We start from the raw sequence: 24,268 nt of genomic DNA on the forward strand, positions 1-24,268 counted from the left end.
ACATCATTTTCCAATACTACATAATATTCCATTCATATTTCTGTACCATAATTTACTAAACTGTTTCCTTTTTTACTGTGCATTTAGGTTGTTTCCAGCTATTTTCTACTATAAATAAAACATAATAACTGTCTTTGTTAATGAATCTCTATTTGCACCATGGGTGCTTCCTTAGGGTCAGATTCTCAGAAATGCAGTTACTGAATTAAATAGACCTAATATGACCAACCTAGGTAGCATATTGAAAAGCAGAGACGTTACTTTGCCAACAAAGGTCTGTCTAGTCAAGGCTATGGTTTTTCCAGTGGTCATGTATGGATGTGAGAGTTGGACTGTGAAGAAAGCTGAGTGCTGAAGAATTGATGCTTTTGAACTGTGGTGTTGGAGAAGACTCTTGAGAGTCCCTTGGACTGCAAGGAGATCCAACCAGGAAATCCTGGAGGAAATCAGTCCTGGGATTTCTTTGGAGGGAATGATGCTGAAGCTGAAACTCCAGTGCTTTGGCCACCTCATGTGAAGAGTTGACTCATTTGAAAAGACTCTGATGCTGGGAGGGATTGGGGGCAGGAGGAGAAGGGGACGACAGAGGATGAGATGGCTAGATGGCATCACTGACTCAATGGACATAAGTCTGAGTGAACTCTGGGAGTTGGTGATCCACAGGGAAGTCTGGCGTGCTGCGATTCATGGGATCGCAAAGAGTCAGACACGACTGAGCGACTGAACTGAACTGAACTGAACATTTTTAAAGTTTATAACATGTACACCCAAAATTCATATCATCTGTGACTTAACTTCCTCTCTGTCTCCCAACAGTACCATACTAGGTCATATAACGCTACAGCAAAGACTTATTATCATGGATGAATGTTCAGAGATTGAATGTTAAAGTGAAAACTGTAGACAAACAGGTCCATTTACAATGATCCCACTGGTGGTTGGACACTTCTCTTAGGAATGTGATTGTTTTCCTAAGGGAACCATGGTTTGAACACAGATATTTGCTTGGAGATGTCCCTTGGCCTGTAATCCAACAGCGTTGTCAAGCTCAGCTGGGTGTAAGAATGACTTTATAGGACTGGACACCCCAGGGCCTTGACACCTGCTGCTCTCTCTCTCCAGGACGTCCCCCTGCAGAAAGTCCCATAGCTTATTGTCTTCCCGCAGGTCTTACATAAATGTCACTCTCAGAGCAGCCTCTGTGACCACCATGTCTCTCTTCCACCCCTCACCCGCTCTCTTCCCTGGGTGGCTCTCATCACTCTATCATTGCTTGAAATTCTAGGTGTTCATTTGTTTACTGTCTGTCTCTGAAATCCCAAGAGCAGGGCTTCCATTTGCCCTGTCCGTTGTCTGGTCTTGTTCATGTTATTCTGTCTCAGTATCTCTTACCTTTAAGTGTTGTGCGGTTATCACAGTGACTTGTATCCCAGCTTGTCATTAAGGTCACCCTTCTGATATGGGGATAATCAGCTTGGGGACAGATGGATGGCCTTGAGAAGGAACCTGTGACGCCAAGAGGCCATAGGGGCCCTGAGGAGGGCTGGCCCTGGTGTTAGGGGGGTGTGACTTGACTTTTATTCATCACACTGGCCGTTTGTATGAATTTGAGCCTGCAGCCACTTTGGGCACAAGCTACTGGCCCTCCTTCTGGGGCTGGTGGCCCCTCCCTGTGTCACAGAGCAGCAGTGCAGTGCCCCCCAGAGCCGGAGGGACAGGCGGACCCACACTTGGTTGTGGCGTTCCAGTTAAGTACAACACCTGACTTACGGGGGATACGTGGGCTCAGCAAGAAGTTAAACTTGGGTTACATGTAGACCCCAGTACTCCCTCACAGATGGCACAGAAAAGGTCATTGCCCAAATGTCAGTGATTATGTTGTGGGAAATCATGCCTTGTGAGCACGAGGACTCTTCCTCTGGAAGAATTGCTGATGCACACCTTCCTCGCTTAGAGCAGCTGTCTTGACGGCTGTGTTGTCAGAACAACAGCAGGTGGACAGAGCACAGGACACAAGGCCTCTTCTCTTTCTCCAGGTCCAGCACGTACCGCCCCAAGGGTTTTGATGTCACTGTGAAGTACACACAGGGGAGCTGGACGGGCTTCGTTGGGGAGGACGTGGTCACCATCCCCAAAGGCTTCAACAGTTCTTTTCTTGTCAACATTGCCACCATATTTGAGTCAGAGAATTTCTTTCTGCCTGGGATTAGATGGAATGGGATACTTGGACTGGCTTATGCTACCCTGGCCAAGGTAAGAATGATTGGTGGGTCTACGAACATCAAATGATGGGACAAGGTTCTGCAACCAGTCACTGGAGGGGCCAGCAGAGGGGTCCAGGCTGTCCAAGACAGTCAGTGAGAATCACATGGTTGAAAAGCCAGTGTTCACACGATTGATTAGACCTCTAAGCACTTTGAAAATTTAAGGTAAATGGCAAGATTCTTTGAGCCTTCCCGTAAGATATTCCCATGGCATGGCTTTTTTCATTTGTTTTTTTCTGTTTATTTTACTTGTATAGTTGACAAATGTTAACAGAATCTGAATCCCTTTGATGGTGGTGCTTGTTTAGGAGTTTTTATTAGGGCAGGATTAAGAGAAAATACATTTATTAAATTCATAAAGGGGACTTCCCATGCAGGGGATGAAGGTTCGATCCCTGGTCAGGTAACTAGGATCCCATACACTGCACAGCATGGCCAAAAAATTTCTTTAAAAAATAATATTGATAAAGAAGGAGGTTCAGGGTGACAGTGGAAACTCCACAGGAAGAGATGTCCCGCCAGGCATGGAGCATGACACTGCTTTCCCCTCCCTCTGGAACTGGGGCCCAGACACCTGCAGGCACACCCTGGGGATCGCCAGCCAGTCGAAGCAGCGATGCTTCGAGGAGAGACGGTGAAACCTCACCCTCATCAGCATCAGGACCATCACAAAACAGGGAAAGACGGCACAATTCTCTGTCCTTGGTCCCCCCAGAGGAAGCAATGATCACATGTGGGAGGATGGGGGTGGGCTGGGAAGGAAAGGATGCCAGGGGCAGGCAGATCTGACAACCCCAGTGTGGCCCCTGGGCCCCGAGAGGCCAGGGTAGGTCAGTGTACACGCGAGGAGAGGTCACCCCTCCTGGCCTGTAACCAGGCACCCTGGCTTGGCTTCTCCTTGTTCAGACAGGCTTTGAGCCAGCGCTAAATGTGAAACAAAGACTTGTGGGTATAGAAAGTCCTGTTTTCTCTCTGGAAGGATGTTTGCTCCAGCTCGAGTTTACTAGCAAGTGATGCAGGCAATGAGGTGGGGGGACACGGGGGCATTTCCCAACACTGTAGTTTCTTAAGGAGAAAGAACAACCCTGACCCCTGGACCGAGACCATTACAAGATGTCCTTCCATGGAGTCTCAGGACCTCCCCAGAAGGCAGACTTCATAGGCTCACGTAAGTCGTGTGTGGGCAGAGGGTTAGAGAGGCTTACCCCTTGCCGAGGACTGTCGGAGCACAGAGTCCTGTCTGAAGAGCCCAGATGGACTTTAGAGCTCAGTGCCATAGGGCTTTCCAAGTGGCTCAGCAGTAAAGAATTTGCCTGAAATGCAAGAGATGCAGGTTCAATCCCTGAGTCTGGAAGATTCCCTAGAGAAGCAGCCCACTCCAGTATTCTTGCCTGGAAGTCCCACGGACAGAGGAGCCTGGCAGGCTGTAGTCTATGGGGTCACAAAGTGTTGGACGTAACTTAGCGACTGAACGACAACCGTAAGGAAAGTTTAATATGAGTTCCCAGACTTGTAACAACTTCCATTTCTAAATACTTTTCACTGACAATTGACTACATGTTTCTTCTTGTGACTTAAAAAATAAAAGATATATGATTGACTTGATGATTATTTGGGAGATGGTACCTTAAAGCTAAATTATCTGGAATTAATAATACATGAAACTTCCTCAAGAATAGACTGCTTCGGGTTTTTTGAGATGTCCAGACTCCCCAAAAGACCTTTTATCTTTTCATCTATGAGATTCCAAGGTGGCCAAAAATTGGCTTCATGTTCCTAGGTTAGGGGAGACCAAAGCAGGATTTACAGGAAGTGGAACATGTCTAGAAAGAGGACTGGCAGGGCGGTCTGGGTTGGTGGCCCAAAGACATTTCTGAAATAGATTCCATGAGCACCCAGTCGGGGTGTCAGAGTGTGCAGGGGCCCCTAGCTGATGCTATCTGTTCCCTCACCAAAGATGTGGTTATGGCCACCTGCAGGGTCTCAACCTGCTGAATCAGGTTCTCTACTGGTCCTGGGCAACTGTGTGCTTTTAAACCTTAAAGGGATCCTAAGTCCTGCTGAAGAATGACTTGGTGCAATAATAATAGATCCTGTCGCATGTACCAGGCACTTTTCCAAGCACTCTGTATGTACTGACCCATTTAAGCCCCAGAAGAGCTCTGGGATATGACCGTGATCCCCATTTTACAGATAAGGAAACAAAGGGACAAGTCACACAGTTTGCAGGTCAGGGGTGGAGCCAGGATTCAATTCCAGGCAGTGTTTTCCTGGCTGCTTCTCATGAAGGCAGACACAGGCTGGGTCATCACCAGACCCAACCTGGTTTCTAGAGGGGGCTTTGTCTCCTTCCTTGACCCAAACACAAAGTGTTTAGGCTACAATTACACAGAGGGATTGGGCCAAATTCTGCCAGAATCCACAGAGGCTGGGAAAGAAGCGATAGGAGGCCAGATATGAAGGAGCTAAATAAATAGGAAGGTTTCTGTCTGATCACACTGCTGTCACTGCCTCCAGAATTAGAGTTTCAGTTCCTACAGATTATAAATAATCCTTCCCTATATTTACTGTGGATGGCCAGAAGATGCCTGGAGCATCTAAGCTGCTACAACTGTTGAGTTTTCATCAAGAACAAACCATTCATAGTAACAAACTCTAATCTCTCCCAGTTGTCAAAGCCAAAATGGAGACATGGATCTATAACATTCTTTCCTCACCACCAGCACCTATGACCCCTCTCTGCTCCCGCAGCTAAGACCTGTTCACAGACCATCCTTCCTTTTCAGTTCTAGAGAAATGGGGTTGTTCTCTGAAGGCATGGTTACATGTAAGGAGGCACAGAAGATGTTACTGACATATGGCAATGAGGAGTGATGGGCTTTTTAAACTGCAGGACAATAGCATCGTTCCTTTTCTGATCACAACAGTAGCATTATTCCTTTTCTGGTCACCAGAGTTCAGCAGACAGCCAGCAGAGCTAAGCCTCCTCCCAGGGTCTGGGATGTGAACTGTTCCCTTGGGTCAGGCATCTGTCATTTGCATGATGGACAACTATGACTGAAAAGGGTAGGAAAAAAAAAAAAAAAAACTTTTCCTGAAGCTGCAAAGGCAGCTCCTGGAGACCCTGTTCTCTCCTTACTCCAAAATGTCTAAGATTAGATTCCACCACCTACCTAGGTAACCCATTTCTGCATCTTCTCACGCTGGCCTCACAAGGTGGACAGATGATAAATGGGGCAGCCACTTCACAGCTTCAGGAAATACTATCTTATCTTCCCAGCAGAGACACTGCCCCAAAAGGAAAAATACCAAGTCACAGGGAGTTCTGTTGGAAGTTTCCAAATTAGTGGACTTAATCATGAGCTTGTTTATTTCTTAACCTTGAAAATATTAAATAGAAAGAAATGCCATATTGTACACCATGCCTGGCCCCTGCACAGGGGGACCCCTTGTCTACCCTGGAGTCCTTAATCAGCTGCCTTGTTTCCCTGCTCCTTCTGCAGCCTTCAAGTTCTCTGGAGACCTTCTTTGATTCCCTCGTGGCACAAGCAAAAATCCCCAACATCTTCTCCATGCAGATGTGTGGGGCCGGACTGCCAGTAGCTGGATCTGGTACCAACGGAGGTAGTCTTGTGGGTATCCTTTAGTCTTAAAGGGGGGAAAAAATAAAAAACCAGTGGGGCTATTTTTCCTGCTTTATTCAGACTCTGATAGAAATATTAGACACATAGAGATACATGGGTGCTCTGAAAGTTTTGATAATCCTTGTTTTATAGCCTTAAAAATGGATAAAATTGGGTAATTTTCAATCTTTCCTAAGCATCCTGCTATCTAATAAAATGATTCTCATTGCTTCCCCAAATTCCTTTAAAGCTTTTTTTTTTTTTTAATGTTCCTTTGAAAGGTAACTGATTTTGTTGGGTGTTGGAGGGAGGGGCAGATGAGGACCTGTGGGGCAAGGTGGTAGGTTGGATGTGCTGGGATTTCATAAATTTGTAGGGAGTGGGGCCTAGGATTTCATAAATTTGTGGGGCCTGGGATTTCATAAATTTGTTGGAGAGACAGGAGCACCTTATGCACAGAAGTACATACACATGCATATACACACACGTTACACATCTTATACATACACTATACCCATCTTGAGTTCTGAAGAAGAGCACAGAGAGATAAGAAAGCCTTCCTAAGTGATCAATACAAAGAAAGAGAGGAAAACAGTAGAATGGGAAAGACTAGAGATCTCTTCAAGAAAATCAGATATCAAAGGAACATTTCATACAAAGATGGGCACAAAAAAAGACAAAAAGAGTATGGACCTAACAGAAGCAGAAGTTATTAAGAAAAGGTGGCAAGAATACATGGAAGAACTATACAAAAAAGATCTTAATGAACCAGATAACCATAATGGTGTGATCACTGACCTAGAGCCAGACATCCTGGAGTCTGAAGTCAAGTGAGCCTTAGGAAGCCTCACAACAAGCAAAGCTAGTGTGGGTGATGGAATTCCAGCTGAGCTAGTTCAAATCCTAAAAGATGATGCTGTGAAAGTGCTGCACTCAATATGCCAGCAAATCTGGAAAACTCAGCAGTGGCCACAGGACTGGAAAAAGTCAGTTTTCATTCCAATCCCAAAGAAAGGCAATGCCAAAGAATGCTCAGACTACCACACAATTGCACTCACCTCACACGCTACCAAAGTAATGCTCAAAATTCTCCAAGTGAGGCTTTAACAGTACCTGAACCATGAACCTCCAGATGTTCAAGCTAGATTTAGAAAAGGCAGAGGAACCAGAAATCAAATTGCCAACATTCATTGGATCATCAAAAAAGCAAGAGAGTTCCAAAAAATATCTACGTCTGTTTTATTGACTACGCCAAAGCCTTTGACTATGTGGATCACAAAAAACTGGAATATTCTTCAAGACATAGGAATACCAGACTACCTTACCTGCCTCCTTTGTATGCAAGTCAAGAAGCAACAGTTAGAACTGGACATGGAACAACAGACTGGTTCCAAATTGGGAAAGGAGTACCTCAAGGCTGTATATTGTCACCCTGCTTATTTAATATATATGCAGAATACATCATGCGAAATGCCAGACTGGATGAAGCACAAGCTGGAATCAAGATTGCCAGGAGAAATATCAATAACCTCAGATACACAGATGACACCACCCTTATGGCAGAAAGCAAAGAACTAAAAAGCCTCTTGATGAAAGAGGAGAGTGAAAAAGCTGGCTTAAAACTCAGCATTCAAAAAACTAAGGTCATGGCATCTGGTTCCATCACTTCATGGCAAAGAGATGGGGAAACAATGGAAACAGTGACAGACTTTATTTTCTTGGGCTCCAAAATCACTGCAAATGGTGACTTCAGCCATGAAATTAAAAGACACTTGCTCCTTGGAAGAAAAGCTATGACCAACCTAGAGAGCATATTAAAAAGCAGAGACATTACTTTGCCAACAGAGGTCTGTCTAATCAAAGCTATGGTTTTTCCAGTGGTCATGTATGGATGTGAGAGTCAGACTATAAAGAAAGCTGAGCACCAAAAAATTGATGCTTTTGAACTGTGGTGTTGGAGAAGACTCTTGAGAGTCCCTTGGACTGTAAGGAGATTCAACCAGTCCATCTAAAGGAAATCAGTCCTGAATATTCATTGGAAGGACTGATGCTGAAGCTGAAAGTCCAATACTTTGGCTACCTCATGGGAAGAACTGACTCATTGGAAAGGACCCTGATGTTGGGAAAGATTGAAGGCAGGAGGAGAAGGGGATTACAGAGGATGAGATGGTTGGATGGCATCACCAACTCAATGGACATGAGTTTGAGCAAGCTCTGGGAGTTGGTGATGGACAGGGAAGCCTGGCATGCTGCAGTTCATGGGGTCACAAAGAGTCAGATATGACTGAGCAAATGAACTGAACTGAACTGATACATACTTACACACATGCGCATGTACACAGCACACACACACATATGCACATGCACACACATGTGCACACATATACACACTACACAAGCATACAGCATATACACATATGCTTACACACGTGCACACACATGTACACACAAGTATATACACATGGCTATGCACATATACACACATACTTGTGCATACATACAGACATGCATGCATGTGCACACTATATTCAGTTACACAGAGATTTACATAATACATACTTGCACGTGCATACATACATGTACATGCACGGATGTACACACATACCTACACACACATACACACACACACACAATGAAACAGAATCGATGCTGGGTACATGCCATATCCCAAGTGTCACCCTGACGGACCTGCACCCAGCCGTCTACAGTGGGAGAGGAAAGGGAGAATGCGCATGAAGGGCCCCCAGGCCCGTGGTGCTGACCTCTTTGCTCTCTGCCTGTGAGAAACAGCCTCACACGTGTTTTCAGCACTCTGTTTTTTTACCACCTTTTCAGAGGAGAGGGGTGATGTTACACAGATTCCAAAGTGAAGTTTTGATTAGAGAAGCTCTCTTGTTCCTCTTTCCATGCAAATATGTGGGGCAGGAAGCCATCCTTCATCTTCCGAGGAACTAAATTTTGTCAGTCTGTGTGGTTAACCATTTTATTGCATTTCTTTGCCCACGACTGGGATGGGGTGGGGGAGGATCTCAGTATCAGAAAGCTGGAACTGTATGCATTTCCTCTACATAAGAGAAATTATCAAAGCATCCTGATTAGAGTGGGACTCTGATCTTCCAACACATGGCCCCAGAATGTTCCTTGTTTAATTTCCAGGCCTATGCATTTGTTTATAACATCCTGTTAAATTGGAAGTACTGATTCCAGTGAAGTTTTGCCTTATAAGAGCATGCTTCTCATCAGAAAAACAAGTATTGTATGTTAACACATATATATGGAATCTAAAAAATAGTATTGATGAACCTATTTGCGGGGAAGGAGTGAAGACACAGATGTAGTGCATGGACTTGTGGACACAGTGAGGGAAGGAAAGGGTGGAATGAATGGGAAAAGTAGCATCAACATGTATACACTATTGTGTGTAAAACAGATAGCTGGTGGGAAGTTACTGTATAACGCTGGGGGCCCAGCCTGGTGTTCTGTGATGACCTGGAGGGATGGAGTAGGGTGAGGGGTGGGAGGCTCAAGAGGGAGGTGATATATGTATAACTATGGCTGATTTGCCTTGTTGTACAGCAGAAACCAACACCACATTGGCAGAACAGTTTTCCTCCAATTAAAAAATAAATTTAAAAAGCAAAAAAGCACGCTTCTCTGTGTGACTTTGTAATATGCCTATATTTTCTTTCTCTTAAAGATGTAAATGTTTTCCTTCCCAGGTCCTAGGTGGAATTGAACCAACTTTGTACAAAGGAGACATCTGGTACACCCCTATTAAGGAGGAGTGGTATTATCAGATAGAAATTCTAAAATTGGAAATTGGAGGCCAGAGCCTTAATCTGGACTGCAGAGAGGTATTTCCACTCTTATCTCTTTGTGTCTCCTTGTCTGCGTGTGCCTGGGCCATTAAATTTGCATATTTAATTCAGCTAGTACCTGAATATGAAATCAGACTGTGCGTTACATTGCAAGATAAATCAAAAGCTCATGACAATAAAAGTTACAGGGCTTTATTGTAGATAATTTTATATCAATGACCCTCCCTCTAATTGCTTCCCTTCAATTCCTTCTCTTGAAAAAGAGGAATTAGCATAAAATGATGAGTGAAAAAAGTTATATAGAACCACATCATCCTGGCTTGATGGTCCCTGAACTCTGTTCAAGAGAGTAAAGTAAGCAACGTTTTTATCAGAGTAAAAGGGGACTAAAAATAAGCAAAATGAAACCAGAAATTCATCATCAGCTTTATCCTCCATCCACATCTAATTCCCCATTTCCCCCCCAGGACACAGTTCTCACTCAGAGAAACATTATGATCTAAAGATGTGGGTGGCTGATGGTGCTAAGAGGAGGCAGAGCTGGGAAACCGCATCTCTCGTTAACCTCGTTCACACCTCTCACTGCATTTTGGCTTATTTGTGGCACATAATGACATGATTGTGATGATCTCCAACATTTTCAGAATTGTTTTTAAAAACCACCAGCATTTCATCAGCATTGATTGTATTCGTACCTGTCATCATTGCCTTTCACTTTAACCATCACATTGTACCGTGAGTTCTCATATAGAGATGCCTCTGCAGAAACAATCAAAGCTTGATAAAGGGATGGTCCAGTCCCCTGGGATGGTGTTTCTGTCCTAAGTCTACAAATCTGTTTATTGTCAAAAGGCATTTATTTGCCAGTGAAGAGTCCAATGGTAGAATCAGATGGGCTGGCCTAAAATAAACTACAAACTCCATGTATGTGTGTGTGTGTGTGTGTGTGTGTGTGTGTATTGGAGAGTATAAGCGCCTTTGGAGGTTTGATTCTCATATTCTTCGTTCTCTCCTGCCCCCCTTCCCAATCTGCCGTCCTTGCCACAACAGAGAAAACAATAAAAGTACTATCATCCTACTCCAACATTTCAGTATACAAGCTTTCCTTACACACACAGGCATGATAATTTTGTGAACAAACAAAACTGTATTTAAATTAGAGCTTTTCTAAATTGAAATCAGTTTTACACTTGAAAAGAATATGAATCAGTTGCTGTATTTTAGTTTCTCACAATTCTTCACTCCTCCCATCTGCTACCTAAACAAATCCTTACTTCCTTTTGACCTGATTGGTGTATTTGGTCATATGACTCAGGGATTTGCCATGGAAACAGGAGGATTGAATTGCCCATGGCTCATTCCATCCCCTGGCAGCCTTGCTCATCCAGTTATGTCCCTAGAGGCTGGGTGACTTCTTTGGTCTTGGCCCACTGACCTCCACCTTTTCCCTCAGCCACATAAAGAATGAGGTGGGGGCAGGGCTGGCAATGTCTCTGTGTTGTAAAATTCTCTTATTGAATGCGGCTTTGGTTCCATTCTAAATGAAATATGGGGTATCTGTTGAAAAACCGTCCTTCCTCCTCTTTCTCTGCTAATGAAGTAATACAGAGTTGATTTTGCATGATTTACATAAATAACATTTCGTGTTTCATTTCAACCTCTAAAGACAAATGGGTCTTCCCACTTTGGCAGAGGCGGGGGTTGGGGTGGGCGGGGAGGGTGGTGGTCCTTTACGGAATCCAGCCACTGCTGAATAAGAGAAAAGTCCTGAATTAAGCTGTTGATTTTGGTGTTATCACTGCCCTTTTCTGGCCTCAGTTTCTTCATCTATAGTGAGAACACTGGGTGAGGAAGTTCTTGGTTCCCAAGTTCTGAGAATATGAAATAAACTGTAGCCACCAAGGAGATACCATGGCTACTGAACGCATGTATCACAGAAGCAGGCAATGGCAGGCTGGACCGTGCACTGATGTGGGTGCCTTCTCCCCTGTTCTAGTACAATGCGGACAAGGCCATCGTGGACAGTGGCACCACGCTGCTGCGCCTGCCCCAGAAGGTGTTTGACGCCGTGGTGGAGGCTGTGGCCCGCACGTCTCTGGTGAGTCCCCAGAATGTTCGATGAGTCTCGGAGGTCACACCAGGTCAGGACCACATACTGGGGAGTACCTCCGTGTATTCTAACAGTTCCAATCCAAGGGTTTGGAGGGTTGTTTTAATGATTATTTCTTAAGTTCACGATCTTATTCTTGGATGGTGATAGTGTTTAGTCGCTAAGTCATGTCCGACTCTTGCAGCCCCATAGCCCTCCAGGCTCCTCTGTCCATGGGATTTCCCAGGCAAGAATACTGGAGTGGGTTGCTATTCCTTCTCCAGGGGATCTTAACCCAGGGATCAAACCCGCATCTCCTGCATTGCAGGCAGATTCTTTACCACTGTGCCACCAGGGATTCCACTTTATTCTTTAATATGAACCAGCAAATAATTCCTTCACTTTAATCTCAGAGGTCTTGGATCTAAAGATGCAATGCCTTTCAGTATTTCAAATAATAATGTAGTTGCTATGGCACTTTTTTAAACTATGGAAAAATAAACCACTTGGTAACACATTAAATAGTAAACCAGGAATGTTTTTGTAGCTTTTTAAACAAACCAAAAATTATGCTCCTTTTTTGACCTTCATCCAAGCTATGCTTTTTAACTCCTACTTCTGTAACAAAGTATGATTCACAGAAGACAAAGGTCAGTCCACCAATATAGTAATTATTTTATGACCATGCTTTGAAATACCATTAAAATCCTGGTAAAGGACAACATGCCTTGAGGGCCTGGTTAACAGTCATCCCAGTGTGACCCCAACTTTCAGTTCGTTCAAGCACCAGGATGGACCACGAAGCATTGATTGCAAGGACCACAGCCTTGGGGGGCAGATGGACTTGAATTTAGTCTAGTTTCTGCCACTTATTAGCTGAGTGCCTTGTGGGGCAGGGGGTACTCTTGTGCCCCCTGAGAGCCTCTGTGTTCTTATCATGGCTTGTTGTGAGGGTTTAGGGTAACACAATGGGTGTTTGGTCAAGAAGTACTTCTATTTAATGTCTAAACCGTGGTGCTACCGCTATTTGTTTGGATGTAAGATAAATATTTCTCTCAGCTTCTTGGGTGTCTTCATAAGCGTCTGTCCATGCAGGGCCACTCTTACAAGGTCACCCAAAAAAGTCTCTCTGCTGGTTCTGACTCCAGTGAGGCTGACAGTCCCACGACTCCACTGGGCTGTGGCCAAACCCAGAGACTGATGGATGGAAGAGGCACAGCGGTTACTTTGTCGCAGGTGATGTAGCAGGAACAGAGAAGAAAGAGCAGGCTTTTGGTTGTCCTGGACCAAAACTTCAAAAGTCTGAATAAAAATGCTATGGGAAATGCAGCAGGCAAATCAAAAGAACGCAGAGGGAAAACCAGAAGAAACATCGAGGTCCTTTGTGAACTGGGAGGTCAAGAGTACAGCGGACAAAAAAGCCAGAGCAAACCTCTACCTTGTCTAATATCTGCTGAATCAGAAAAAAAGTGGCAGCCAATGTTTTTAGTGCCTTAAATTTAGGAAACTGGCTGAAAACCAGACCATGCTGGAAATACAGAGCAATATGCTGCTTTTCTTCAGAGTAAAAAATGTCCTCAGTGAAATTAACATGCGCATCTTCAAATTTAATATTCTGAGCTGTCAGGGTTTTACCCACCATCCCAAGGACACACTGGCAGCACCAGCATGTGACTCCAGCAAGCCCATGACCAGCCTGGGCCTCTGCAGATTTTGTGACTTCAGCCAGAACCAGCGGGGCTGTGGCGGAGGGGTGCTAGCATGCCTGAGGTCAGCACAGCGTGTGTTCAGCAGTGCCTGACTTTGTAAGAAAAGCACGAGGTGGAAGGAACAAGATTATGAAATGTGTTTGCCTAATCTAAAATTATCCTCTGGTTTCAGTGCCTGCATCAGGAAGGAGAGGCCCAGGAGGATGTTTGTCTTGAGCAGGGAAAGCTCAACAAGGGGGATGCTCTCTGTCTCACGTGCATGGACCAGAGATGTGCCTGAGCTTTCTCTCTACTGGGTTCATCTCAGCTGGCTCTCTTCACTTGGGTTTTCTTTCTTAGTTAAGCAAAGGGCTGGCTTCAGAGAGGTAAATACCGTACAGATGCCGGCCTCTGTCTTTGGGCCTGGATTGTTTAGATGGGATTTTAGAAATGAATAGTTTGTAGATCTGTAGTTCTTTTTAATTATTGAAGTTAATTCACAATGTTTTATTGTTTCAAGTGAACAGCAAAGTAATTCAGATATACATAGATATAGATATGTACAGATAGATCCTTTTTCAGAGTCTAGAGTCCATTGGACAACAAGGAGACCAAACCAGTCAATCCTAAAGGAAATCAACTCTGAATATTCATTGGAAGGACTGATGGATGCTGAAGCTGAAGCTCCAATACTTTGGCCACTTTATGAGAAGAACTGACTCACTTGAAAACAGCCTGATGCTGGAAAAGATTGAGGGCAGGAGGAGAGGGGGCTTGACAGAGGATGAGATGGTTCGATGGCATCATTGACTCAATGGACATGAGTTTAAGCAAACTCTGGGAGATAATGAAGGACAGGGAAGCCTGGCATACTGCAGTCCATGGGGTCTCGAAAAATCAAATGTGACTTAGCGACTGAACAACAGTACAGGTTATTACATGATATTGAATACAGTTCCCAGTGCTATATGTTAGTCTGTTTTTTAAATGAGCCTGGTAGGGAGTTTTGTGTTCAATGGGGACCTGGGCTCCCCACCTGTTCAGCTGTGACGCCCTTTTTGGCTCAGGCCCAGTGCTTCTCCATCTGCAGAATCCAGCAGCAGGATGATACCTTCTGTAACCTGACTTTTGACTTTCAACTCTCTGATCTGAGTGTACAGACTCTCCCCCAGGATACAAGGCTTGGCCCCCCAGAAGCCTTCCAGACTCACAGGCACCACTTTGGAGGCAGACAGTCCCCTACTCACTCCTGCACTGTGCCCCTTAGGCAGATTACTTGGCCCCTCTGAGCCTCATTCTTCATCTGGAGATTGGAGCTCTTTACCCCCCATGCAGGCCCCACCACCCTTCACTCTTCCTGAAACCCAGCAGGGTGACCAACCCCTCCTCTCCCCCTCTCAACTCATCCAGCAGGGAGTTCTTCCCTGTGATACACATTTCAAACTGACTTCACTTTTATAAAATGCACAAATATTGGGTTGGCCAAAAAATTGGAACTTTTTGGCCAACCCAACACATTAAGGCATTAGAGACTTTGCAGGTCAGCACTGCAGTGGGTGAAGAGACTGCAGGCCCTTCCTCCTAGTTGTCTGCCCTGAGGAGGTGGCTCCTGCCCTGCATGGTCCTGAACAGGCAGCTCTCACCGTGTGTTCATCCGGGGACACCATGTTTTTCTCAGTTGCTGTCCTCCTTGACCTCCGCAGCACCCATGCTTACCTGCCTTATCTGTTCTCTCGGCTTCCACAACACCCTCCTCTTGGAATTTCCTCTCCACCCTGTGCCCTGCTTCATGGGGGTCTCCTTTGCTGGCCCGTTTCTCAGGGTGGGTCCTGCACCCCTCCCTTCTCCCTGTACCCTCTCCTAAGTAATCCCATCCATGGCCACACGATCACTTCCCACCCATTGGTCACTGACTTTCAAATGCTTCTGTCTAGCGCAGGCTGACTCCCTGGAGATTAAATTCAAAGAAGTGACCTACACAAATCCTGCTAGAATGCCTTAATCACATCTCATGTGCTCAGATCCCTGATAACTGATCTCTGATAAATGCCTGATGGTGCCCATGGGTCCCTCCCAGCTGTAACTCCTGCTCCTTCCTGTCCTTAGTACCAGCCTCCATAGCCTCATGGTGTCCCGTGGGACAGGTTCCGTGCTCTGCCCGCCCTGACACTCACCTACTGCTCAACTTAGCTCATGTACTTCTTCCTCTGGGACCCCAACAGACACCTCTTCCTTCCAATCAACCTCTTCTAGCTCCACTTCACATCCATTTCACATCCCCTGTCCCATGCCCTCCTAGCTCCACCCCGGTCCCATGCCCTCCTAGCTCCACCCCTGCCCCATGCCCTCCTAGATGCCCCTCATCAGGTGTCCTCTTAGCTCTGCCCCATCACAGGCACCTCTGCTACTGACCTGAGTAGGGCAATGTACTGGGTGTGTGGAAAGAAACCCATCCGACACAGTCCTTCTCTCTGGGAGCTGGCAGGAAGAGGGCAGGTCTGCTCTTAGAGACCACGGATCTGGTGAGAGGGCTCAGGAGTGATTTGTAATTAACTTATAGATTCAGCAACTAGTGGACAAGCATGATCGGCTTTACCCTTCCATCCCCTGATGAGAGGCATCAGTGAACGTTCTGTGTTCTTGGTCATTCATTTTTTCTCTCCAAGAACATTCCCTGTGTCTTTCCTGTGGGCCAGGTTTTAGGACTATGGAGAGGAGATGGGGGAGCCGACAGCAGACCTGTATCCTTAGAGGAATCAGGTTCTCCTGCAAGAAACAGAAGTTAACCAACCACACCAATAAATGTAAAATTATAACTGCTATAAAGAGAAGCGCTAAGGAAGAGAGATACATGGTGGGATACCAGCACTGTGGGGGATAGTCAAGGAGGACTTCCTGGACAAGGTGGAATTGGAGTTGAGATCTGGAGGAGAAAAAAGATGTTCCAGAAGAGCAGAGGGTCACCACAGGGCTGTGTACCAGGAGGAAACTTACTGGGCTCGGGGAATGTATAGGGAAAGTGATGACCAAAAGGGCTTTGAGCACGTTTAAAATCTGATCTCTCTTCTAAAGGGTATTGCCTAATACAGTGTGACTCTGGGTGAGTTATTTCACCTCTCTGAGCACTGGTTTCCGCTTCTGTAAAGTGGAGGGGGAGCTGTTACTGCACTGATATGGGTGTTGAGGACTAAGGTGCCTGTGGCAGGTCTAATATCAGTAAGTAATCCACATGCCTGGGTAATTTTACTAATTTTTATTTTTGTCATCACCATCACTCTTTCAGAGGACTGATGTCTCCGCTCTGCTGTCCAAATTAAACAGTTTATCGCCGTAGGCATCTGGCAAGGTGACGAGGAGAGCTGGGAGCTACTTCCTGTTGATGCGCCAGACTTGTCACTGTTTGTCATGTGATCTTGTTTTGTCTAGATTCCAGAATTCTCTGAAGGTTTCTGGACTGGTTCCCAGCTGGCATGCTGGACGAATTCTGAAACACCTTGGTCTTATTTCCCTAAAATCTCCATCTACCTGAGAGACGAGAACTCCAGCAGATCATTCCGTATAACTATCCTGCCTCAGGTATGAACGTAGATTTGTGCTTTTGTCTTTTTAACATGAAACATGCAAAAGTAAAGCACTTCATGCATAATATATGCATTTCGATATCACACCTGTATTAGGTAGCGATTGCTGTGATAATGCTACATAACAAGCAACCATGAAACACAGCAGCTTTCATCAGTGAGCTTTTATTCCTGCTCGTGAGTCTGGCCAGGTCTGCTGGTCTCTGCAGGCACATGTCCCTGGTCAGCTGATAGTTGGCCAGGGATAGGTTGGCCTTGGTTTAGGATGGTCTCGGGTGGCCTCACTTGCATATCTGGTGTCTTGGTTGATGGAGAGATAAGACCATTGTCTCTCACCATCCTGGCTCACAGGGTGGCAGCGGGATTCTGTGAGACAGAAAGCAAACTCACAGGGGCTCCTGAAGTCCAGCCCAGAACTGGACTCCTGGTGCCGTGTTTCCCAAACCAGGCCAGGGGCAGCCCAGGTTCTCGAGGGGAGGATGGAGATGCCAATTCCCAATGGGGAGAACTGCAAGGCCACATCACAACGGTGTGCCTACCAGGAAAGGTCAAGAATTGAGGACACTTTTGCAATAAGTACCAATAACACCAATATATGGTTAGTTCCAATTTATTTATAAACAGAAACTAAAACTGGATGCTCAGAGATGAAGCTATGCATTTTTCCATATTCAAGCAATCATTGACTCCTCCTCCATCCTAAGCATCTGTCCTCCCCCGTCTCACCTCTCCCTGCTCTCTCCATCCGCAGAGCCCTCACTCTCATCCCCTCTCACTCCCACCTCAGGACCCCGGGAGTGCCCTCCACACACCCCCACCCTCTCTTCCTTCCAAACCACTGCCAGATTCCTCCTGCTAAGCCGCAGCTCTCTACCCCACTATTGCCATCCTGGAGACTCGCCACTGCGGCTTTCCTTGACCTCACAGGACCCGCCCTGGTTCTCCAGCCTGTTTCCTGCTGAACCCTTGACCTTCCTTCCCTTCTTGGTGGCTGTCCTCCAGTACTGGGCGCCTGCTCCATCTCCTCACTTTGCTTCCCCTCCACTGCCTGAAATGCCCCCCTCCTCCCCACTCCCTCTGTGTATCCACATTCTTCCCATCCTTTAAGACCCAACGCAAACAACTCTTCTTTGTTGAACCTCTGCCGAGCAGAATGGTCCACTTGTGAGCTTGCCTTGCAAACTTATAATGCATGTTTTCTAGTCCACTCATCTGGCCCGGAATCACATCTTCAGGGTTGAGTTTATGCTGTTGTCGTTTTCATTTGACTTCTTTTTTCTTTAGTTGCACACACGCTTATATTTCTTCCCCCATTAAATTATTAATTCCTTGAAGATGAGAATCATGAGATTCAAAGATCATCTTTCCTTTTCTAACACTGCTCTCTGGTGAGGGGGTGGTGCATAATAACTGTTTGTTGAATGGACAGATGAATGTGTCTTTGTTGCAGTTTGGTGAATTTGAGATAAAGGAGTGGGACTGGGGGATAGGGAAGGAGGAATAATTTCAGAAGAAAAAAGGAAATGATAAATATTGCCTTTTCCCTGTTCTCAACTTTATATAGAGAAGTGCATTCCAAAAATGGAGAGCTGTTAGGGTTAGGATTAAAAGCTTTAAGAGAAATAACAGCCCAACAGAGGACACAGACACAGAGCCGGAGGCTTGAGTTACACTTACAGCACTGCCCTTGACTCACTCTGTAACTCTGAACGGTCACTTCTCCCTTTCTGTGTGTGTCTCTTTAAGTATAAAAAGAGAAATAATAATACTCGTCAAAGACATTTTCAGAAGACTGCAGTATCCTTGGGTGAACAGCACTGCGTAGGGTGATGTGAGAATGATATGTTTTCAGCACCTTTAAAATTATGTGCTCTTTGTGATTAAATTTTGGTCAGGCCACCAGCAAAATGTGGACATTATTTCACCAGTGTGGTTTGTCACTAAACTTGAAACCCAGCTTGAGGACAGAGGTAAATGTGAGCTGGAGAATAAATGGCGTGTGGCTGAGTCGACAGTCAGGGACTCTAAGAAGCAGGAGGAAAGCAGGCTTGCAGGGTGAAGTCTGTCATTACATCCAGAGCAGGCAGTAGCCATCTGAGCTGAAGATCCACTGGGGCCCATCAACCGCTTTCAGGACCAAGCACTGGGTGAGCGTGAAAAGATAATGAAGGAGGTCTGGGAGTATTGCATTTAATTTGCACATCTCTGCATAAGAATTCAGTTTTATTCTCACTTATGAGACTGCAGATATCTCTTGGTTGACTTTGACATGTCCACATTTTCAGTCTTTTAAAATCTGCTCTCCCCTGTTGTCCTGATTTCTCCTTCATCATCCCCATCCCAATTGCTTTCCATTGCCTTGATGGGAAAGGATGACAGTCAGGAACCATCACCTGATGAGAACCTCATGAGCCCCATATTCTAGTAACACACCCTTGGGGACGGCGCTGAGGGCCTCCCTCCCAGCCCTACCTGATTGAAGCCCTTCCTGACATTCAGAGCAATCATCAAGGCTCCTGGTCACCCAAATCTTAGAATGAGGTCCCTACCCAGGACTATCCAGGCATCAGCAGCAGTAGATGGATGATCGATTCTAAGTGCAGAAGAGTCATGTCAAAAAACAGAGTGCCTGTGCCCAGCTCTATTTTCCAAAACCACATGGGCTGAATCCTGTGTGTGTGTGCTCAGTCATTCAGTTATGTCCAACTCTTAGAGACCCCATGGACTGTAGCCTGCCAGACTTCTCAGCCCATTGGATTCTCCAGGCAAGAATACTGGAGTGTGAGGCCATTTCCTTCAGGGGATCTTCCCAACCCAGGGATCCAACCTGGTCTCCCCCATTGCAGGCAGATTCTTTACTACCTGAGCCACCAGGAAATCCTATTTGGCTTATTTTAAAAAGCAGCCCCGGCCCACAGGGAAATTCTGATTTTTTTTCATATAATCCTAAAAACATAAATAGTTTCAACCTAAATACCACCAGATTGTCTATTTGTGCTATTTAAGTTTGAAGGCATGCATTTTACTCTGAGACACAGCAACACTGGAGCTTTCTCAACATGTTACAGAATTTACAGTCTGGAGTTTTTACTGGAAGTCAGTGGGGACACACACAGAAAGGGCAGAGTGAAAGATACAAATTCAGTTTGCATCATGTTTGTGTGTCAGTGTCATCAGTTGCATTTTATTTGGTGATTTGGGGGGCTTTTATTATGGAATTCTTTCATTCAAAGGTAGGTGTGTGTGTGTGTGTGTGTGCACTCTAGGACCTGCTTACAGGGCCTTAAATAGAAGTGTTTTAGTAGCAGCTAAATACATCCACTACCTTTTCTTAATTTATATTGACCCTCAGGAGAAGTTGTCTATTTCATTACACTGAACAAGCTCATCCATTTAACACACACTTACTGAGGCCCTACTGTGTGCAGAGCATGTACGAGATACCTAGGAGCCAAGAATAGAGTTGAGAATAGGACGATTCTTGCCTTGAAGAAGGGTTTACAGATAGACAGCAATCAGTGCCTGGTTTAAAACTGCTGTACCCGCCCCCTGGACATGGCAGCTGGTTGATGTCCAATGGGTGATGACTCCAGAACCACCCATTTGGGCCCTTGCACACCTTTCTGCCTGGAGACCCCCTCCCTCTTGTCTTCGCTGCGCATGACAAGTACACCGACATTCATCTTCCTCGTGCGTCACTTTGATCATGCGTGTTTTGATCATGCAGAGAGCATGTTATTCATCTTTGTATTGCTGGTACCAAGGACAGTGTCCAGGCCTTATGAAGTGTTCAGTAACTCCTGAGCAGATAGGTGGCAGGTGGATGTATGGACAGATGGATGACTCCTAGATAGGTGTACCTGTGTACAGTCAGAGGTGCTGTGCATGCTGCTGTACTTCAGCAGGTTCCTCACCAGGCACATGGTCCCAAGTCCCGGATGGCAGGGCTGGTATCGTCCTCTCCATTCTCTGCAGCTCCAATGGCACCTTGGAGGGACTGAGCACACAGCGTCCTCAACAGTTCTGTGATGTTGCCTGATCTGGGCTTTTTCTCTCTTGCTCTTTCCTCTTCAACAGCTTTACATTCAGCCCATGATGGGGGCTGGCCTGAATTATGAATGTTACCGGTTCGGCATCTCGCCTTCCACCAACGCACTGGTGATTGGTGCTACCGTCATGGAGGGCTTCTACGTGGTCTTTGACAGAGCTCAGAAGAGAGTGGGCTTCGCAGCCAGCCCCTGTGCAGGTAAGTGATGCTCCCGTCAGACAGGGAACCTCAGGAGAGCACCTGATGTCAGATAACTGACTTGGAAGCAGGTCTTGATGACAAGTCAATGCTGTTGAATTGTTTCACTCATGCCTGTCATCAACAATCAAAATCTTTGCAACAGAATGTACTTTGCAGGTTGCAGAAAGGAATCAGAATAATTCATGCCAAACTTTTAGTCCAGTGCTGCTGTTGTCTTTCAGTCACTAAGTCATGTCTGACTCCTTGAGATCCCACGGACGCAACATGCCAGGCTTCCCTGTCCTTCACTACCTCCTAGAGTTTGCTCAACTTCGTGTCCATTGAGTAGATCATGCCACCTAACCATCTCATCCTTTGTCATCCCTTTCTCCTCCTGTCCTTGATCTTTCCCAGCATCAGGGTATTTTCCAATGAGTTGGCTCTTCGCATCTGGTGGCCAAAGTATTGGGGCTTGAGCTTCAACATCAGTCCTTCCAATGAATATTCAGAACTGATTTCCTTTAGGATGGACTGGTTTGATCTCCTTGCTGTCAGTGCTGAGCACACAGCAAATGCACAATGAATGTTAGTCATTATAGTCATGTCTCATATTAAACTTAAAATGGCATCTCATACCAGGAATAATAATACTTTATGGGACCTTGGGGGTGAATTACAGTCTTTGGACAATGACAGCAAAATGAATAAAAAAGAAAATTCATAGATAAACTGTGTATATTTTCTTCTTCAAAGATATCCTCATTATTAAATAAGAGTTAAATGCCTGTCGTTGCTATTTTCTGAATCCTAAAATCTTAAAACTAAGAAGTCCGTTTTTCTCATTGAATGTTTTTGAGGAGATGGTACGAGGATGACACAGCAGTATTATTCAGCGATATCTAGCTTGACAACTGGGTGGCTCTTCAGAAAGACCAGGAGAGCACAATAAAGCTGATAGGGTGGTTAAACCCATTCCACTAGGAAATGTCTGTAGAGTAAGCAGTTTGCTTGAAATGGAGTGTTCCCATAGCACACAGTTTAGAGGGAGGATCAGGTACTTCTGACTAATAGCCGAAGCTGGCAAGAAAAAGGCAGATCTCAGTGGCAGGAAATTGAATTGCTAGAGGGATGAAGAAAGTGTATGCACCAGGGTAGAGGCTGGGAGAGATGTTGCACTAAAGATAGGGTTTCAGAGGATGGAAAACATCCCACTGCCTTGAATTCAGGTTCAGGAACATCCTTGAGTTGTGCTGATATCATGCTAAAGGTGATTGTTCACTCAGTCATGGCTGACTCTCTGTGATCCCATGGATTATAACACGCCAGGTTTCCCTGTCCTTCACTATCTCCCAGAGTTTGCTCAAACTCATGTCCATTGAGCTGATGATGCCATCCAACCATCTCATCTTCTGTCACCTCCCTCCCCTCAATCTTTCCCAGCATCAAGGTCTTCTCCAGTGAGTGGACTCTTCACATCAGGTGGCCAAAGTATTGGAGATTCAGCTTTACCATCCATCCTTCCAAAGTATATTCAGGGTTGATTTCCTTTAGGATTGACTGGTTTGATTTCCTTGCTGTGCAAGGACTCTCAAGAGTCAGCACCACAGTTCAAAAGCAATTCTTTAGCGATCAGAGGAAGAACAAGAAATGTGAAGTAGATAAGAACTAACAACAAAAAGATAAAACAGAAGAAAATTGAGAGTTATAGTGAAATACATGACTATTACGTAGTGAAGGAAAGAAAATATGAATTTGATTTAAAAACAATAGCCTTAAACATTAGCTGTAGCTGTAGGACTGATAGGGAAGCTGCTGACCATCCTGGTAGCCTGCACTTGAACCAGACCTTCACTTTGACCTAAGACCAGTGGAGATATTTGGAAGGGAGTGAAGGAGGTGAGGGTATACAGGGAAAATGCCAAATGCTCACAGGTGGGTTTCAGTTTTTATTTCTTACTGTCTAAATTGCTACAACATGGTTGTAAAATAGAGGCCCAGTAAATAAAGTAGGTAAGTGATGCTTCATATTCTCATTTCAACAACACTGTCTATTCTCACTAAGTAAAATAACAATATGGAAGACTGAAGATAGATAGCAAATAGAAAAATGTATCTGGACTTTTGTTGTTTAGTCTCTAAGTCATGTCCTACTCTTGCGACCCCATGGAATGTAGCCCACCAGGCTACTCTGTCCATGGGATTGTCCAGGCAAGAATACTGGAGTGGGTTGCCAATTCCTCCTTCGGGGATCTTCCCGACTCAAGGACCAAACCCATGTCTTCCACACTGGCAGGCGTATTCTTTACCACTGAGCCACCAGGGAAGCCCATCTGGACTATAGGCCACTTCATATTGTCTATAAATAAATCATCCCACCCCATGTACAATTGGATGTCTTGCAGTATATCTTAAATACCAACGTGGATTTCTTTGACTTTGCCTTAGTGAGTAGACTCGGCTCCTTGAGGCTTGTCACTTTTTCAGTCATGAGTAAATGTTTACCTTTCAGGTGTGTATTCACCCTTTCAACCAGCTAGATATCACTGCAAGAGCGCTTTCTCTGCAACCTGAAACACTACTGTATCTCCCATGACTCTTTGCCTTCTTCAACCCAGAGGATGTAAGAAATAGAGCAACTTTCTCCACAATTTCTACTCTCTTGTTAAATACCAGTAAAGTAGAGGCTACTATGGCAACAGCCATTAGATTGTCCACTTAATATAGCAGAGAGCATAATCACTGCATGTTTCTGAGTGAATTTCTGTTGGAAATAGTTTAATATTAAGCATCTCTAAGTAGAGCGGAAATGGTATGGACCTAACAGAAGCAGAAGATATTAAGAAGAGGTGGCAAGAAAACACAGAAGAACTATACAAAAAAGATCTTCATGACCCAGATAATCACGATGGTGTGATCACTCACGTAAAGCCAGACATCCTAGAATGTGAAGTCAACTGGGCCTTAGGAAGCATCACTA

General features: G+C 45.2%; 1 protein-coding gene across 1 annotated transcript in view; it reads left to right on the forward strand.

The window, feature by feature from the left end:
- The window catches only part of BACE2 (beta-secretase 2), a 105,551-nt gene that overhangs the window by 56,948 nt on the left and 24,335 nt on the right, over positions 1-24,268 (forward strand). The window contains exons 3-8 of the mRNA NM_001206062.3: positions 2,037-2,253; positions 5,768-5,896; positions 9,607-9,741; positions 11,702-11,803; positions 16,909-17,058; positions 21,141-21,309. Coding sequence (NP_001192991.1) covers positions 2,037-2,253; positions 5,768-5,896; positions 9,607-9,741; positions 11,702-11,803; positions 16,909-17,058; positions 21,141-21,309 — 902 coding nt within the window. The remainder of the gene's footprint in view (positions 1-2,036; positions 2,254-5,767; positions 5,897-9,606; positions 9,742-11,701; positions 11,804-16,908; positions 17,059-21,140; positions 21,310-24,268) is intronic.

Source organism: Bos taurus, chromosome 1, assembly GCF_002263795.3.
Source record: "Bos taurus isolate L1 Dominette 01449 registration number 42190680 breed Hereford chromosome 1, ARS-UCD2.0, whole genome shotgun sequence".
NCBI lineage: Eukaryota > Metazoa > Chordata > Mammalia > Artiodactyla > Bovidae > Bos > Bos taurus.